We start from the raw sequence: 18,583 nt of genomic DNA, 5'->3' as shown, positions 1-18,583 counted from the left end.
ACACGGGCTGTCGCCATTCACCAGCCGCACACTCGGGCTCCCTGTGAAACATCACACACAGTGTTAGGATCTGTTGCCCGTTTGACTTCCAGTCAGACAGCATATTACCATGCAATGTACACAGCGCCCCTAACACAGGATAGCGTCCCAGAGTCGTAGACAGAGGCGCAGCATGAATCCGAGCCGTGTGTTTGAGGTGGTGATCTGAGGCACTGTCGAACAGGAACGTCTTCTGCTTCTGCAGATGGAAAAAGACGGTGACGCAGAGTGATAGAGGAAGAGTGTTTCAGGGTTTCGGGGTGTCGGGGCCAAATGCTTGGTCAGCAGTGGAGGAACAGAGAGCGCGGGGGACAAGAGTGTGGTTGGAACCAGACTATAAACGTGGCCTGTGGATTGTGTGATGGTTTGTCTTTCTGTTCCCCCGATGGAGCTGAAGAGAGGCCGAGTCTCACCCTCAGCAGCTAATGTTCCCACAGCAGCTTCTGGCTGTGGGACTGCGTCACTGACCTGCACATTCCACCGTCTTTCTCTCCAGAAATATCACTGCACGAGGGAAAAAAAACACGATCAAAGCAGGAATTACTGATACAGTATCTCACACAGTCAATAATCTGATCTGTACGGTCTCTCACACAATCAATAATAATAATAATAATCCTTTCATTTGATATAGCGCTTTTCACGTCGGGAGGACGTCCCAAAGCGCTTCACAGAACACACTGTAAAGTGAATTGATTGTATAATTATGGGCGATCGCGGCAGCCAATTGCGCACAGCAATGTCCCACAAAGAGTCGTAGATGGAAAATGACCAATTTATCATTGTTTTTGGTTTTTGGAGGGATTATTATTAGGCTCTGTTTGGAATAAGGAAACTTGACCAAGGTTTCTCCCTCTGCCTGGAATTGAACTCAGGTCTCTCGCTTGCAAAGCGAGTTCTCTAACCACTGAGCCACAGGACTCCACAATGGTCAGTACTTAACGGGCAGCCATTTTTGTCATTACCAAAAAGGACCCTAGTGGGGGAGAGAGCACCAGCACAGACACGAAGGGGAGAGAGAGGACAGGGAGTGGGAATAGAGTAGAGAGCTCCAGTGTTGGGGGTGAGTGGTGGGGGAAGGGGGAGGGTGTGGTGGTGGGGTTGAGCATCAGCACAGACACGATGGGGAGAGCAGGAGGATTGGGACTGACCACAAAACTCTTTCAGAGACCCCCACTCACACACCAATTGGCTAAACAGACATTTTCTGCGCAGGGATTGCTTGTGTTTGTGTTTCTGATTCGCTTCTCAAAGAATATGAGGTTTGGTGAAGGATCAGAAACACAAACAACTCTGCTCTACTCACTCCACTCTCCTCCTCTCCCTCCCCTGTCCTTTCTTCTCCCCGCTCTAATCTCCTCTCCCCTCTCTCCAGCCTCCTCTCTACTCTCTATACTCTCCTTTTCTACCATCCTTCCTCTCTTTCCGCGCTCTGCTCTCCGCCACTCTCTACTCCACCCCCCTCTCCTCTCCTATCCATCTCCCGATCCTACCCTCTCTGCTCTCCGGGCCTCTCTCCTCTCTGCCCCCCTCTCCTCTCCTCTCTGCTCTGCCCTCTCATCTCTCCACATCTCTTCTCAACACTCCTTCTCTCATCTCCTTCCCTCTCTGCTCTCCTCTCTACACCCCCACTCTCCTCTCTACTCCTCCTTCTCTCCTCTGCCCTCTCTCTTCTCCTGCCCCCTCTTCTCTCTGGCACACACTCCTCCAACGCCAATCCCACCTTTCATGTCCTGTTGCCTCTCCTCATATCTCTCCTCTCCTCCCGGCTCTCCTTCCCACTCTCTTCTCTCCGCCACTCTTTCCTCTGCCCTCTCTGATCTCCTCGCCTCTCTTCTCTCCTCCACTCTCCACACTCTACTCGCGTCTCTCTTACACCCACCCCTCTCCTCCCCTCTCTCCTTTCCTCCCACCTCTCCTCTTCTCCACTCCCTCCTCTCCTCCCTTCTCTCATCCCACAGATGTGGGGGATGAAGGACAGTTGACAGTTGAACAGGACACAAGGGTCATGTTTGTAATTGGGTTACAAATAATACTCACCGAAGAGGAAAAAAATAATTGCTTCATCTTGAGGATGAGAAGGAGCTGGTGAGGGTCAAAGGCCGGAGGCTTGTGTCTGGAATGGTGGGGTCTCCGCAGATTTGGAGATAAACCACACGGAGGAGATCTCAAGAGCAGCTTTTGCCGCGATACCTTCGCTCTCTGGTACCCAAATATCCACTTCCCTGTGATACACACACTCTTAGTCTCTCTCGCTCTCTCCACACTGACCACAGGAAAGCAGCACAGTCATTATGTTTTGACCCCTGACATCATCCCCTCCGCCCACTGCTGATCTGCAGTTGTTGGTTGTTGTTAACACTGTCATCTCTGATGGGCGGTGCGGATGGTGTGTCTGACTTGCACAAATAGCGGCAGCTCACCAGCGTCCACAGGGGACAAACTTCGCGGTTTTATTAGTTAAATGAAAGCAGTGACCCCCAACTCTAGGAAGAATATCAAGGCCTTGGAGAAGCTACAGAGGAGATTTCCAAGAGATGATACCAGGGATGTTGGATTGCAGTTATGCGGAGACACAAGTTAAGCTGGGATTGTTCTCCTTAGGGCAGAGAGGTTTGATGGGGGACTTAATAAATTCCATATCAAAATAATGTGGGGTTTTGAAAGAGTAGAAGGAAGAAACTGTTTCCACTCTTTGGTGGGTTGGTAACCAGAGGACAAAAAATGAAGATAATTGGCAAGAGAACCAGAGGGGAAAGCAGACAAGGAGTATTGTTTTTTAAACAGGAACTTTTAAGGAATGGAGCACATTGCCTGAAAGGGTGGTGAAAAATATTCAATAACAACTTGCCAAAGGGAATTAGACAGGTACTTGTAAAGGGAATTGAATGGAGACTTGGGGAGACATGGGATGGATTGAAATAATTGAAGTGGAAACATTTGCAAGGATATGGGGAATGAATGGGAAAAAGACTGATTGGGCATCTCTTCCAAAGAGCTGGCACAGGCACGATGGACCAAACGGCCTCCTTCTGAGCTGTAGTATTCCAGGATTCTGTAAATTACACACCCCGTGTGGCTCTCGCCAAACTACAACCACCTGGTCCCAACACGCAGTCCGTCACACAGACCAGCTCACAAAATATACAGTCAATTCGCTTTACAGTATATCTTGCAAAGCGCTTGGAGATGCCTCAAAGATGTGATAAGTCGCTGAATCAAATGCAAGGATTATTATGATTATCACCCACAACATCACGCAGTGTGTCCTGGATTCTGGTCTCCCATTAACCTGAGCCTCACCCGGAGCCACTACAATCCCACAGAACCATCCTCACCTCATCACTATCACTGACTTTAAACCTCATCCTGACGCGGACACTCTCCCAAAACCCACCCTAACCCTCAACCTAAACCTGACTCTAAGACCGAACCCTGACCCTAAATTTGACCGATCCCTGAGCCTCACCAGACACCCCCTCACCTCAGCTTCTACTTTATTTGGTGGCAATTAACAAAATGAGAAAAGTTAAAAATAAATGAACTGTGAGAAGCTGAAAGAGGAACAAGAGATGAGGGAAAACGGTTTGAGCTGTGAATACGGATCCCTGTGGTATCGCTGTGTATAAATATCCTGACACTTCCCGCATCATATCAGCAGAGGATCTCAACACGCTTTACAGGCTGCACGACAGCAGACAAAACATGCTCTTCTGTCTGTTACTGTGTCTGTACGCCTAATTCTGCCTTTCTCTTTCTCTCATTTTCTCTCTCACACAAATTGTGTCCCGGACTCTCAGTCTTTCTCCTCTACTTGAGCCACTCAGACCAGCGCAAGTCAAGCTGTATGAAAGGGTTAATATTGGTCATGGTGTCCAATGGCAAAGGCTGATGTGCAGCTGAACCACTGTCATCAACAACAACAACAAGATTACATTTGCAGAGCGCCTTTCACATCAGAAGTATGTCCCATGCCCATGGCCATGGTGTTTAGCTTAGCAGCGTTACCGGATATAAAGTATAAACCACACACACCTCCCTGCACAGGGGTTCAAACATGTAACTGCAAAAGGAAAAAAATAATTAAACAGAAATACAGAATATCTTTACCGGAGTTTTGTCTGTATATTTCTCTGGACAGTAAACCCGCTTCCAAAATCCAAACTGCTTTTCAAAAATAATAACAATCCCATTGTACAATAAAATTATAATCCCTGCATCTGATATAGCGCCTCATAATATCTTCAAGATATTCCGGAGAAATATTGGATGTTTCAGACATTATTCAGAATCAAAGAGTATTTATATCAGAGAACGTGAAGGAAGCAAATGAAATGCACAATGATCATCAGAAGAATGAGCAAAACTAGTCACCGACAGCTTACTTTTCTACCCCATATCCACTCCCTGACCAGGACCACTTTATTCCAACTCCGCCACATTGCTCATCTCCATCCATACCTCACATCCTCAGCAGCCAAACCACTCATCGACGCCTTCGTCACTTCCCGGCTGGACCGTGCCAATGCCCTCCTCGCTGGTCTCCCCAACTCTACAATACACAAAATTCAATTAATACAAAACTCCGCTGCTCGGTTTTGAATAGTTTCGAAATGGAGAAAGTCTAGAGCTCAGATATGGAGAAGGAGAGAGCAGGTGAATGTTTGTGAGAAATAGCAGCGTTTAAAACAAAGCAGTTAAAGAAATGTGAGTTTGTCTTTTTTCTCCAGAAAATACTTTGAGCTGAGGATAGACATTCGGTTGTTCATCTGTACATGTGTACTCAATAGGGACATTTGAACTGTATTGCTCATTACGCGGACTTATAAAATATTAAATATGAGCTGAGCTAAAGGCTGCGATATCGCTCCTGTAACCATTGTTGAATTAAATATTTGTTTGCAGAATGGTGGTAAATAAAGCATCAGGTGTCCACTATTCAGCTGTATGTGTCCGGGCCTCTGTGTGGCTTTCAGTAATACAGATTTAAATGGAGAGGTCCCCGGCACTGCTGCACTGTTGGCTTTTGAGACCATTGCAATCACATAAGGAAGCCGGTCTCTGGGTGACCAGAGGGGGAGCAGATATTTCTGTATTAATGTAATTTGCGTGAAATCAGATGGTAAAAAACATCTCATTAAGTCCAGGAGAATTAATAAGTTAATCTTCACCAGGACTCTTTCTGAGACTCGCGCTCCTTCCTCTCTGTCAGTGTCCAGAGGGCAATTGTGGTGTCTGTCCGCAAGTCAGACCCAGAACTGGCCAGGAATCTCACTGAATGCAGTGGCTCTTAAAGTGGGAGCGGCTCTTAAAAGAGCAGGATGTCTTCTGCTCTGTGAGCAATGTGTGGGGACATGTTGTGGCTCTGTATAAGATCACAGAGAGTTGTAAGATTCAGAGGAAAACACCTACATTGTGTCCATCGATTTCCGTACGGCTTAGCAACTGGTGTTTTTTGAATCCCTCATGACAGAAATGTAAGTGATGGAAAAATAGAGTCACATTTTCGATTCGATTCAAAATCTTTATATCCAAACCAGAGACCGAGACTGGTTGGTCGAGCCGCATGTTACTCGCTTTGGTCTTAAAATTCAAGGAAAAGTGAAAGGTCCCGGGTTCAATTCCCAGATGAGCCCATCTTGTACTTTAGCACAGCCAACAATCCTCCAATATCATTGTTGATTCATTACATGGCTGTTTGTGGAACGTTACTATTCCAAACTACGCAGACTTTGTTCACTCACAAAATACATAATTACTTCACATTACAGTATATCTTGTGACATGATTTGTGACATCCTCCTGACACGAAAGAATCTGTGCCAAAAGCAAGTATTATTGTCTTGATTGGGTAGGCTCGAAGAGTGACCTTCACTGCCCCTCCTGCCACTCCACACAAGCCCTGTCTCTCACCATCTCTCTCTCTCTCTCTCTCTAATACACTGTGTCTCTCTCACACAGTCTCTCAGACTCTAAAATACTGCGTGGCTCACTCTCAGTCCCTCTATCTAAAATCTGTTTCTCTCACGCTCTCAGTCTCTCTGCATCTGTGTCTCTCACCTCTCTCTAACACACACTGTGTCTCTCACAATCTCTCTCTCTCTCTCTCTCTCACACACACACACACTCCCAATCTCGCTATTTGTCCCTCTCTGTCTCTCACACTCTCTCCCTATGAGTCTATCACACTGTCAGTCTCTCTTACAAACTGTGTCTCTCACAATCTAAGTCTGTGTCGCTCTTCCTCGAGACCCAGTACTGGTCAGGAATCTCATCGATTTCAGTGGCTCTTCAAGTGATACTTCGCGCAGTCACTGCAGATAGATTGTAGGGATTGGAGACTCCTGGTTTGATGAGGAAGGAGCAGGACGGCTTCTGTTCTGTGAGCCATGTGTGGGACGGGTTGTGACGCTGTATAAGTTAACAGAATGTTGATTGAATTAGATTTTGGCCTTACGTTCATTTTGATGTAGATTCATGTCCTACTGACATGAAAGGCTCTGTGCCAATGATTATTATCCTGCTTGTTGGGGAGGGGGAGGAGGGTATTCATGGGGTTTCAATGGCTCCAAGTTATTGTTCTGCTTATACACTGCCTCTTTTGCCCCTCCACACAAAGCCGTAATCTCACCCTCTGTATCTCTCTCGCTCCCACACAGTGTGTCCATCATATTCAGTTTCTCTCTCACACACAGTCTCTCACACTGTCTCTCAGACACTATGTCTCCCACATACTCTCTCACAAACTCTCTCACACTCACTGTCTCTCTCACACTCTCTCTCACACTCACTGACTCTCACATACCCTCTCTCACACTCACTGACTCTCACACACTCTCTCTCACACTCTCACATACTATGTCTCTCACAATGTCTCTCACACTGATTCTCTCATACTGAGTCGATGTCTCTCCATCTGTGTCATTCACATTCAGTCCCTCACACACAATGTCACTCATGATTTCTCTCCCTCTTTGTCACTCTCACTCTTATCTCTCATATTGTCATTCTCTACCACACACCGTGTCTCTCAAAGTCTCAGAATCAGGTGACATGATATATTGAGGTCCAGTTTGTGTTGTGTTCAGAACAGTTGTTAAAGATCCCGCAACGCTTTAGGGGACAGAGAAAGAGTTTCTCCAGATAATAGAGTCCAGACCACCACAATTCAAGCTGTATGAAAGGGTTAATGTTGGACATGGTGCAAATCGCAAAGGCTGATGTGTATATGAACCACTGTCATGGTGTTTGTTTTGCAACGTTACCGGATATAAAGCACAAACCACACAAAACTCACTGCAAAAAGGGCTCAAACATTTAACTGCAACAGGAAGATAAGCAACGAAAACCAACCGCAGAACTTCTGTAGAGGAAATTTGCCGTTACATTTCTCTGGAGAGAAACCCACTTTGAATCTCCAATCTGATTTTTAACAACAATAATAATCCTTAGATTTTATATAGCGCCTTATCACGTCTTTTAGATGTCACAAAGCGCATCAGGATATACTGTATAATGTAGTGACTATGTTTTATTGGCGAAACACAGCATTATTATTTTACATGAATATTTCTGTGGGACGTTGTTTTGTGTGTGTCTGTGTCCCGCCTGGCTCAGTTTGTATGCGTGTGTCCAGCCTGGTTCAGTGTGTGTGTCAGTCTGGCTCAATTTGTGTGTGTGTGTCCAGTCTATCTGTGTCTATATTTGTGTGTGTGTGTGTGTATGTGTCCAACCTGACTCGGTGTGTGTTTGTGTGTGTGTGTGTGTGTGTGTGTCAGCCTGGCTCAGTGTGTGTGTGTGTGTGTGTCCAGCCTGGCTGTGTGCGTGTGTGTGTGTGTCTGTATGTGTGTGTGTGTCCTGCCTGGTTCCCTGTGTGTGCATGTGTCCATCCTGGCTCAGTGCGTGTGTGTCCAGCCTGGCTGTGTGTGAGTTTGTGTGTGTGTCCAGCCTGGCTGTGTGTTTGTGTGTGTGTCCAGCCTAAATCTCTGTGTGTGTGTGTGTGTCCAGCCTAAATCTGTGTGTGTTTGTGTGTGTGTCCAGCCTGACCCAGTGTGTGTGTGTCCAGCCTGGCTGAGTGTGCATGTACAGCCTGACTCGTTGTGCTTGTCTGCATGTGCCCAGCCTGGCTCCGTGTGTTTGCATGTATCCAGCCTTCTTAGTGTTTGTGTGTCCAGCCTTTCTGTGTGTGTGTGTGTGTGTCCAGCCTGGCTCAGTGTGTGTGCATGTATGTGTGAGCATGTGTCCAGCCTAGTTCATTATATGTGTCAGCCTTGCTCAGTTTGTGTGTGTGTGTCCAGGCTATCTGTGTGTATATTTTTGTGTGTGTGTGTGACCAGCCTGACACAGTGTGTGTGTGTGTGTGTGTGTGTCAGCCTGGTACAGTGTGTTTATGTGTGCGTGTGTCCAGCCTGGCTGTGTGTGTGTGTGTGTGTGTGTGTGTATATGTCCTGCCTGGTTCCCTGTGTCTGCATGTGTCCATCCTGGCTCAGTGTGTGTGTGTCCAGCCTGGCTGTGTGTAAGTTTGTGTATGTGTTCAGCCTGGCTCAGTGTATGTGTGTGTGTGTTCAGCCTGGCTTTGTGTGTGTGTCCAGCCTGGTTTTGTGTGTGTGTTCAGCCTGGCTGTGTGCGTGTGTGTTCAGCCTGGCTGTGTGTGTATTTGTGTGTGTGTCCAGCCTAAATCTGTGTGTGTCCAGCCTGGCTCAGTGTGTGTGTTCGTGTGACCAGCCTGGCTCAGTGTGTGTGTGTGTGTGTGTGTGTGTGTCCAGCCTGGCTGTGTGTGTTTATGTATGTGTGTGTGAGCATGTGTCCATCCTGGCTCAGTGTGTGTGTCCAGCCTGGCTGTGTGTGTGTTTGTGTGTGTGTCCAGCCTAAATCTGTGTGTGTGTTTCCAGTCTGGCTGTGTGTGTGTGTGTCCAGCCTGGCTCAGTGTGTATGTCCAGCCTGACTCGGTGTGCTTATCTGCATGTGCCCAGCCTGGCTCCGTGTGTGTGCATGTGTCCAGCCTTCTCAGTGTTTGTGTATGTCCAGCCTTTCTGTGTGTGTGTGTGTTTGTGTATGTCCAGCCTTTCTGTGTGTGTGTGTGTTTGTGTGTGTGTCCAGCCTGGCTGTGTGTGTGTGTGTTTGTGTGTGTCCAGCCTGGCTGTGTATATGTTTGTGTTTGTATCCAACTTGGCTCTCTGTGCGATCCAGAGGATCGATTTCTAGATCCTCATCCTCACCTACACGGCAATTCACGGCCTCGCTCCCTCCTACCTCTCGGACCGATTATCCCCAAACCTACCTGCCCGTACCCTCCATTCCTGTGGCTCCGGTCTGCTCCACATCCCACGCCCCAACGGCCCTACCATCGGTGGCCTTCAGCCTCTCAGCCCCGAGCCTCTGGAACTCTATCCCCAGTGCCTTCGCTGCTTCCTCCCTTTCCTCCTTCAAGGCCGGTCTCAAGATCTTTCACTTTGACCTTCAGCTTTCATCTCCCCTCTCGACTCTCTGCCCCCTCCTCGCTCCCTCCCTTCCCCCCCCTCACCCTGACCATTCCCCCCCTACTCGCTCCCTCCCTTCCCCCCCCTCACCCTGACCATTCCCCCCCTCCTCGCTCCCTCCTTTCCCCCCCCTCTCCCTGACCATTCCCCCACTCCTCGCTCCCTCCCTTCCCTCCCCTCACCCTGACCATTTCCCCCCAATGCATAAATCCTGACCCAACTGTACAGCGCCTTGGGACTTCCTCCCGACGTGAAAGCGCTTTAGAAATGGAATCTTGTTGTTGTTGTTTGCAGTTGGGAGTGTTTGCGCAGGGGAGTGTTTCAGTGAGGGAGTGTTTGCGTGAGGGAGTGTTTGCGCGCGAGAGTGTTGCGCGAGAGAGTGTTTGCACGTGGGAGTGTTTTCGCGTTGCAGTGGTTGCTCAAGGGAGTGTTTGCAGATGGAAGACTTTGTGCATTGTGTCTATGTGTATGCGGGTATTTACACGTGGGAGTCTTTGCGTGAGGGAGTGCTCACGCATGGGAGAGTTTGCGTGTTGGAGTGTGTTTGCGCCTGGGAGTGTTTGCGCGGGGGCGTGTTTGCGCATGAACATGTTTGCGCAAGGCAGTGTTTGCACAAGGGAGTGTTTGCGCATGGCTCTGTTTGCACTTGGCAGTGTTTGCGCGAGAGTGTTTGTGCCTGGAAAAGTTACCGCCTGGAAAAGTTTGCGTGTGGGAGTGCTCGCACCTGGGAGTGCTCACGTGAGGGAGTGTTTGTGCGTGGGAGTGTTTGCACGTGGAAGACTTTGTGAATGGGGGTCTATGTGTGCGGGGATATTTACACATGGGAGTCCTTCCACGTGGGAGTGCTCGCGCATGGGAGTGTTTGAGAAATGGAGCATTTGTGCAATGGAGTGTGTGCTCAGTGGAGTGTTTGTGCAGGGGAGACTTTGCGCAAGGGAGCCTTTGCAGAAGGGAGTGTTTGCGCAAGAGATAGTAGGCCGAAGGGTCTACTCCTGCTGCTAAATTCTTTTGTTCTTATCTTCTCACACAGACACACACACAAACACATTTACATGCAGAGAGAAACTGACACACATACACACACACACACAGTTACATACAAAGAGACTGACACACACACACAGACACCCACAGAGAGAGTGATACACACACAGACACACACAGACACAGTTACACGCAGAGAGAGATACTAACACATGCACACACACAGACTGCCCTCCCTGCCCTCAGTGAGAAGACAGAGGGTGTTCAGTCAACAACTAAAGCCGCGGCTTCTTGTTCTGATCCCGTCTCATTTTTTGCACAGAAAAACAGAAAAACAGGAAACCATGAGCTGCGGTAACACACCACAGGGGATGTGCAGCGCTGAACTCACAGCCTCATGTTCCTCTCGGCTACTGGCAGTCACAGCTCGAAAGCAAAGGGCAAAACAACATGGAAATGAAACACAGCTCAAATATACCATCAACACAGAGCAACAGCTCAAAATGGGCCATTTCTTTCACTGATTATCGGACGCTTGTGAATGTGCATTTGGTGTAAAGCTGTTAGTTTGTGCTGTAAAACCATGTTGTATTGAGTTCACTTGTGTCAACATAATTGGGCGTTACCCACACAGCTCAGACCTGCGGTTTCTATCTTTATTAACACAGAAACTGCAGCGTTTTCTCAAAAACATAATTTCCTGCCTGGGCCTCAATGAGACTGTAACCGGTAACTGACTGAAACACAGAGACACACACAGGCAGAGAGGCCGAGAGAGAGAGATGCGTACAGACAAAGAGAGTTTGTTATGGAGACGTACTTTTGCACACATAGAGATAGACACAGATATACACAGCCAGAGAGAGGGAAGTACACAAATAGCCAGAGAGGGAGAGAAACACACATACACACAGCCAGAGAGAAACATACACACAGCCAGGGAGAGAGAGAAACACATACATAGCCAAGAGTGAGAGAGAGAAACACACACACAGCCAGAGAGAGAGAGAAACACACACAGCCAGAGAGAGAGAGAGAAGCACACACACAGCCAGAGAGAGAGAGAAGCACACACAGCCAGAGAGAGAGAGAAACACACCCACACCCAGAGAGAGAGAGAAACACACACACAGCCAGAGAGAGAGAGAAACACACACATAGACAGATAGAGAGAAACAAACAAACAACCAGAGAGAGAGACGAACACACACACAGCCAGAGAGAGAGAAGCACACACACACATAGCCAGAGAGAAACACACACACAGACTGACAGAGAGAGAGAAACACCCACATAGACAGAGAGATAGAGAAACACACACACAGCCAGAGAGAGAGAGAGAAACACACACACACACAGAGAGAGAAACACACACAAACAAGCCAGAGAGTGAGAGAAACACACACACAGCCAAAGAGAGAGAAACACGCACACAGCCAGAGAGAGAGAGAAACACAAACACAGCCATAGCGAGAGAAACACAGACACAGAGTGAGAGCGAAACACACACACAGCCAGAGAGATAAAGAAACACGCACACAGCCAGAGAGAGAGAGAAACACACACACACAGCCAGAGAGAGAGAGAAACACACACACAGCCAGAGAGAGAGAGAGACACACAAAGAGCCAGGGAGAGAAAGAAACACAACACACAGCCAGAGAGATAGAAAAACAGATACAAATACAGATACACACACAGATACAGAGATATACGCAGACAGAGATATACAGACACACACACACAGAGACACACGCAGAATGAGATCTGCAGACACACACAAAGACACAGGGTGTGATACATAGCGAGATACAGAAACACACACAGACAGAGATGCACATACACACACAGACACAGAGAGCTGCAGACGGGAGAGATACAGAGGAAGACAAAGAGAGTTACAGACACACACGCAGACACAGATATACACAGAGAGAGATACAGAGAGACACACAGACACAGAGAGATACACACACAAACGAACAGAGACAAACACAGCAAAACAATGTACAGACACACACAGCGCGCTATATCAAATACAAGTATTACTGTGATTAATTTGAGACACACTCTCAGTCGGCCATTGTAACTAGGCCCAGGCGGCCACTTCTGACGGCCATTTTGGGGCCATGTTCAAACGAGAAAATAATTATGAACAATTATGTATCAAAATTTAATAAAAGAAAGAATCGTTGCACTACATGGAAGCATTTCAATATTCATTACAAAACTAAATGCTTTGTCATGATGTGCAGACCTTTCCGCACACACAGAAAGGTGTGCACACACCCTACACACACCCTACAAACACCGTCCCCATCTACGCGCAATCTGACCTATAATTACAGCCTCCACAACGCACACACGCATCCTTCCCTACACACGTATCCACCACTACACACAACAACAACAACAACAAGATTCAATTTATAAAGCGCCTTTCACGTCGGAGGACGTCCCAAGGCGCTGTACAGTTGGATCAGGACCCGCGCAAGTTGGAAATGTTCAAGATGAGGGGAGAGAATGGAGGTAGAGAGGAGGGGGTAGAGAGTCGAGTGGGGAGCCGAAGGCACAGTCAAAGAGAAAGGTCTTGAGACCGGCCTTGAAGGAGGAAACGGAGTAGGCAGCGAAGGCACTGGGGGATACAATACCAGAGCCTCGGGGCTGAGAGGCTGAAGGCCCGACCACCGATGGTAGGAAGGTTGGGGCGGGGGATGTGGAGCAGACCGGAGCCAGAGGAACGGAGGGTATGGGCGGGTATGTAGGGGGATAATAGGTCGGAGAGGTTGGAGGGTGCCTTGTAGGTGAATGGCCTTGTAGGTGAGGATGAGGATCTTGAATTCGATCCTCTGGGAGATTGGGAGCCAGTGGAGGCGAGCGACGGCGAGGGTGGGTGTGGTGTGGTCCTGGTACGGGACATTCCACGAGCTGCAGAGTTCTGAATGATCTGCAGTGTGGAGGGAGGTGCCGGGAAGGCCGGCGCGGAGAGAGTTCCCATACATATACATATTCCTCAACAGAATCCATCCCCACATACAAACATCTAACCCTACACACACTCTGCACTTCACACGCTCTCCCCTAAAAACCCAGACTACTCTCCAAACACTACCTACCCAACACACACGCCCTCTTCTACACATACCCTACACCATGTCCACGCCAACTCCTACACACATTTACCCCATCAAATATACTTCCTCCACTAAACACACAATCTCCACTACACACACACCAGCACATACACCATACCCTACACAAACGCCCTTCACGACTCGCGCGTCCACGCTACAAAACACACTTCCCAACACAAACAACCTCCGCTGCATACACATCCTACACAACTCGCACGCTCCCCTATCAAGTCAATTCCTCCCCTAGCCAAACCGTTCCCTACCAACACGCATCCTTTCCTACACAGTCCATCCCCGACAAACACAAACTCTCCGCTGCACACACACACTTTCCTTTAAACAAATACCATCCCCTACACAAAGCATCCACTGAATCCACACCGTCCGAATCACACACTCACACACCTTCCCCTCCACACAACACTGTGCTACATCAGCCCTCCCCTACACATACACCATCCCGTACACACACACACATACACGCACAAATCCTCTCCAATACAAACCATAATCTCAAACCCTCCCCTGTGTACATTCTCCCCTACACGTACCATCCCCTGCAGACACACATTCACCCCTAAATACTACAGAGACACATCCCGTGCCAGGCACACATCATCCCCTACACCCATCCAACCACAAAAAGACCTATCCTGGCGTATATACACTCACATACACATTGCCTCTTCTACATGCTCCCCAAAGCACACCATCCCCTTAAACACACACTCCCCTACATGCATGCCCTCACCGTCACACGCACTCCTCTACACGGATAACCTCCCCTTCTCATAAAACCCCTTACACACACATACTAGCTTATACACACGCTCCCTTACGAAAACGTATCCCCCCCTTAAACAACAAAACTACATTGACAGAGGGGCTTTCCCGTCTGGAGGACATCCCAAAGCGCTGAACAGTTAAATGTCGGGGCCCGAGCATGAATGAGGTGTGGTGTAGGGCTGAGGGAAGGCATAGCGGTAGGAGGGCGACAAAAAGCACTGTCTAAGAGAAGGTTGTTGAGTCCGGCCTTGAAGGAGGCAAGGAAGTAAGCCAGACGAAGGGACCGTGGGATGCAGTTCCAGAGTGTGGAGGCAGAGAGGCTGAAATGCTGGCCACCAATGGTAGGGAGGGTCGGGCGCGACATATGGAGCAGAACGGAGCCCACTGAACAGAGGGAAAGGACAGGTGGGCAGGGAGTCAGCAGGTCAGAGAGATAGTAGAGCGCAAGGCCATAGATGGCACCATCCTCTGAGGGATGGTGGGAGTGATGGGGTCACGGAGCCTGGTGCGCGAGAGAACATGCGCTCAGAGTTTTGGATGATCTGCAGCTTGTGGAGAGAAGAGTTGGGAAGGCCGAGTGAGTTCCTTCAGTCCAGCCTTGATGTGACGAATGGGTGTGCGATGGTTTGGGCAGTTTGAGGATTGAGGCAGTGTCGGTGTCTGGCAATGCTCCGGAGGTGGTGTTAGGCAGTGCGGGTCATGGCGCGGATGTGGGGGAGAAAGGACATTTCTAGGTCTAACGGGACACCCAGGTTCCTGACTGCTGTGAGGTTGAGAATGCAGCCGTGGATATTGATGCTGGAGCGTCTGGGTTGCCGAGGCGCTGGCGCGAGCCAATCAGGAGGGCCTTGGTTTGGCTGACGTTGAGTTGGAGAAAGTTGTCCCTCGTTCAGGAGTTGCTGTCGGACAGGCAGTCGGTCAGGACAGCAGTAGTACTGGAGTTGAGTGTGGAGACAGAGAGGTAGAGTTGGCTGCTATCCGGATGTGTGTGGAAATGTGCCCCATGTCTGCGCATGAGGTCACCAAAGGAGAGCATGTAGAGGGTGAAGAGGAGGGGACGGAGGACAGAGCCCTACACACACACCATCCCATGACATACACATCATCTCGTGCACCCAAACAAACACTCTCTCCAACACAAGCCTTTCTCTGCAAATACACATCCACCCCAACTCACACATTCTACATTAGACACAGACTCTTTGATACACAAGTACCCTCCAATACGTGCACACATCCTGCCTTACAAACACCCTCCCTGACAGAAACAGCTTCTCATATATACACACATCCTTCCATAAACTAAACACACTCATGCTGCTCTCCACACTCCCTCCCCTGTACACACACCTTCCATTATATGCACACCATCACTCACATCTTCCCCTATGCAAACAATCTCACCTTCATGCACCGTCATCTTTTCACACCGTCCCTTACATTAACTGCAAACTGTGTTTTTCACAATCTTAGACAAAGAGATACAAATACAAAAATAAAAAATAACTTTTACAAAGCGCCTTTCACATCAAGAAGATATGGTAAGGCGCTGGACATTCAGGATTTGGACCCGAGTTGGCGGTTGCGAATTGCGAGGGTAGAGGACAGGGAGGGGAGGCCAAGATGGTGGCGAAACGCGCGGCGGAAGAGACAGAGAGAGACACCAGGCACAGGACGCAGAAATGGACATGTTCATTAATTGGGAATACGCAGAGAGAGAGCGAGAGAGAAAGAGCGAAAGAGAGAGAAATTTATGCAAAAAGCGACACAAAAAGGAAACCATGGATAGGCTCTCCTGTCTTCACAGCTTTATCCAGTTGCCTCCCTCCCCTGCTGTAACAATTTCCGTATGTCACATCCTCGATTTCCCCGATCTTCTCCTTTGCACTGTTTCCTAGACTTGTATACATCTCTTTGTTAATGCTGATTTCAATTTCACATCCAAGCCCATTCCATCTTACCCACTGACTCAACTGATTGTTTACTGGTCTATCACTCCATTGCTTTTCTTGTCCTCACCTTTGTCCGAGATTGTTCCAACCGGTTTGTGTATTGTTTTAATTGTAACAAAAAGCAATACATTGGTAGCTTGAATCCACGACAGCTTGTAGGATGTCGCTGTGTGCATTTGGCTTTTGTGTTTCCCCCTCAAAAGATACAGTCGATTCACTTTCAGTATTCTCTGTGAAGCGCTTTGAGGCGTCTCCAAGATGTGATAAGGCGCTGTATCAAATGGAAGGATTATTGTTGTCATTATTATTATGTTATTGTAGCTGTTGGTTAATCTTCCACTTCTCGTCTGCCTTGCTCACTCCACTACATTTTCTTCCTCCTTTCGTGTCGGTGGAGAAACTATCTCTTCCCTGGTCACATTGTACTCATAGCTTCCCGTACTGCTCAACGCACGACCTTAATCCTTGTCCATTATTGTGACCGTGTTGTTTCTCCATCTCTCTGCAATGGAAACAGAAATCTCGTTATTTGATATTCGGCATCACGCACTTTAGACTGTGGGCTGGTGTCCCGGGAGTTCAGTAAACATGGCCAGTTAGCACTCACACTGAGGCAGTAGTTTAGGCGTCCTCACTCAGGGGCAAATGAAACAGGAAATAATGCTTATACTGAACAGAGACGTGACCACCTCTCCTTTCTTCTTGTTTGCAGAGGGGAATTGGCTTCGCCGCTGTGTAGGTAAGAGTCTTAATAAAAGGAAACACGACATTCACATCAACCTACCGTTTTCAGTGCTAATCTCCCTCTCTCTCTCTCTCTCTCTCCTCTCCAGCCGATGTAACTCTGGATCCTCAAACAGCCCATCCCAAACTTACCGTGTCTGAGGACCTGAAGAGAGTGAGTCTCCTACACACACCGCAGGGGCGAGATGCCAACGAGACAAGGTTTGATGTCAGTATCTGTGTCCTGGGATTGAATGGCTTCACATCAGGGAGACATTACTGGGAGGTGCAAGTGGCCAACCAGACCGAGTGGGATGTGCCAGTGGCCAGAGTGTCTGTTAACAGGAAAACGAGAACCGCAGTGGCACCAGAGGAAGGTTACTGGGCTGTGACCCTGACATATAGGGGTGAATACGAAGCTCTGACCAAAGGTCGCACCACCCTGCCCATGACACAGAGATTCGGGCCGCTGGGAGTTTACCTGGACTGGGAGATTGGAAGGGTGTCATTTTACAACGTTGACAACACATCTCATCTCCACACTTTCTACTCCGTTTTCACTGAGAAAGTTTATCCTTACTTCAGGCCTGGTTTGAGTGATGACGGGAAAAGCTCGGGGATGCTTGAAATCAGCCGGGAAAAGCAGGATACCAATCGGTGCCAATTGTTTCCCTGCTTCCGAGGAAGAAAAAACGTTAAAGAAAGGGAACAATATCGTCTGACTGAGAGAAATCCGTAGTTTGTCTTTCAACTCGTCTCACTGTGTTTAACAAAATGTGTATTTCGCCAGTCACCTTCTATAATCTGCGTAAGTATGCAATAAAGCTTGTAGTTTAGATTACCCCTTGCACATTGGGCCGCCGTCTGAAATCTTTCACAGGATTTAATATAAAGTGAATGTTGCGTTTATAAACGAAATTTACAGACAATTTGCACAGAGCAAAGTCTACATCAAATCATATTTCAAACAACAAAACAACAGGACATGTCGGTGAGGGTGTGGGTGAGGGTTAGTTTGTGGGTGAGGGTGAGGATGACGGCGTGGGTGAGGGTGAGGGTGATGTTGCGGGTGAGGGTAAGGGTGTGAGTGAGCGTGTGGGTGAGGGTGAGCATTTGGGTGAGGGTGTGGTTGAGTTTGAGGGTGTGGGTATGGTTATTGTTGAGAGTGAGGATGTGGATGAGGGGTGGGTGAGTGGCAGGGTGATGGTTAGAGTGTGGTTGAGCGTTAGTGTGTGGGTGAAGGTGAGGGTGAGGGTAAGGCTGAGGGTGAGATTGTGCGTGAGGATGAGGATGTGGTTGAGGGTGAGGATGTGGGTGTGGTCCTAGTGTGCCTGAGGGGTAGGTTGTGGGTATGTTTGAGAGTGAGAGTGAGGTTATGGTTGACGCTGTGGTTGAGTGTCCGGTTGAGGGAGAGGGTAGCATTGCTGTGCAGGGTGACAGTTTGTGTGAGGTTGTGGGCGAGGGTATGTGAGGGTGAAGTTGTGGG

At 48.5% G+C, this 18,583-nt stretch overlaps 1 protein-coding gene across 1 annotated transcript in view; it reads left to right on the top strand.

Moving 5' to 3' along the window:
* Positions 1-17,836, top strand: part of LOC103173624 (E3 ubiquitin-protein ligase TRIM17-like) — a 23,207-nt gene extending 5,371 nt beyond the window's left edge. The window contains exon 5 of the mRNA XM_042345685.1: positions 17,208-17,836. Coding sequence (XP_042201619.1) covers positions 17,208-17,836 — 629 coding nt within the window. The remainder of the gene's footprint in view (positions 1-17,207) is intronic.
* Positions 17,837-18,583: the final 747 nt, after the last annotated feature.

Source organism: Callorhinchus milii, unplaced genomic scaffold (assembly GCF_018977255.1).
Source record: "Callorhinchus milii isolate IMCB2004 unplaced genomic scaffold, IMCB_Cmil_1.0 Scaffold73, whole genome shotgun sequence".
Taxonomy (NCBI): Eukaryota; Metazoa; Chordata; class Chondrichthyes; order Chimaeriformes; family Callorhinchidae; genus Callorhinchus; species Callorhinchus milii.
Note: the sequence above shows the minus strand (reverse complement) of the source record. Positions and strands in the feature narration are given on the sequence as shown.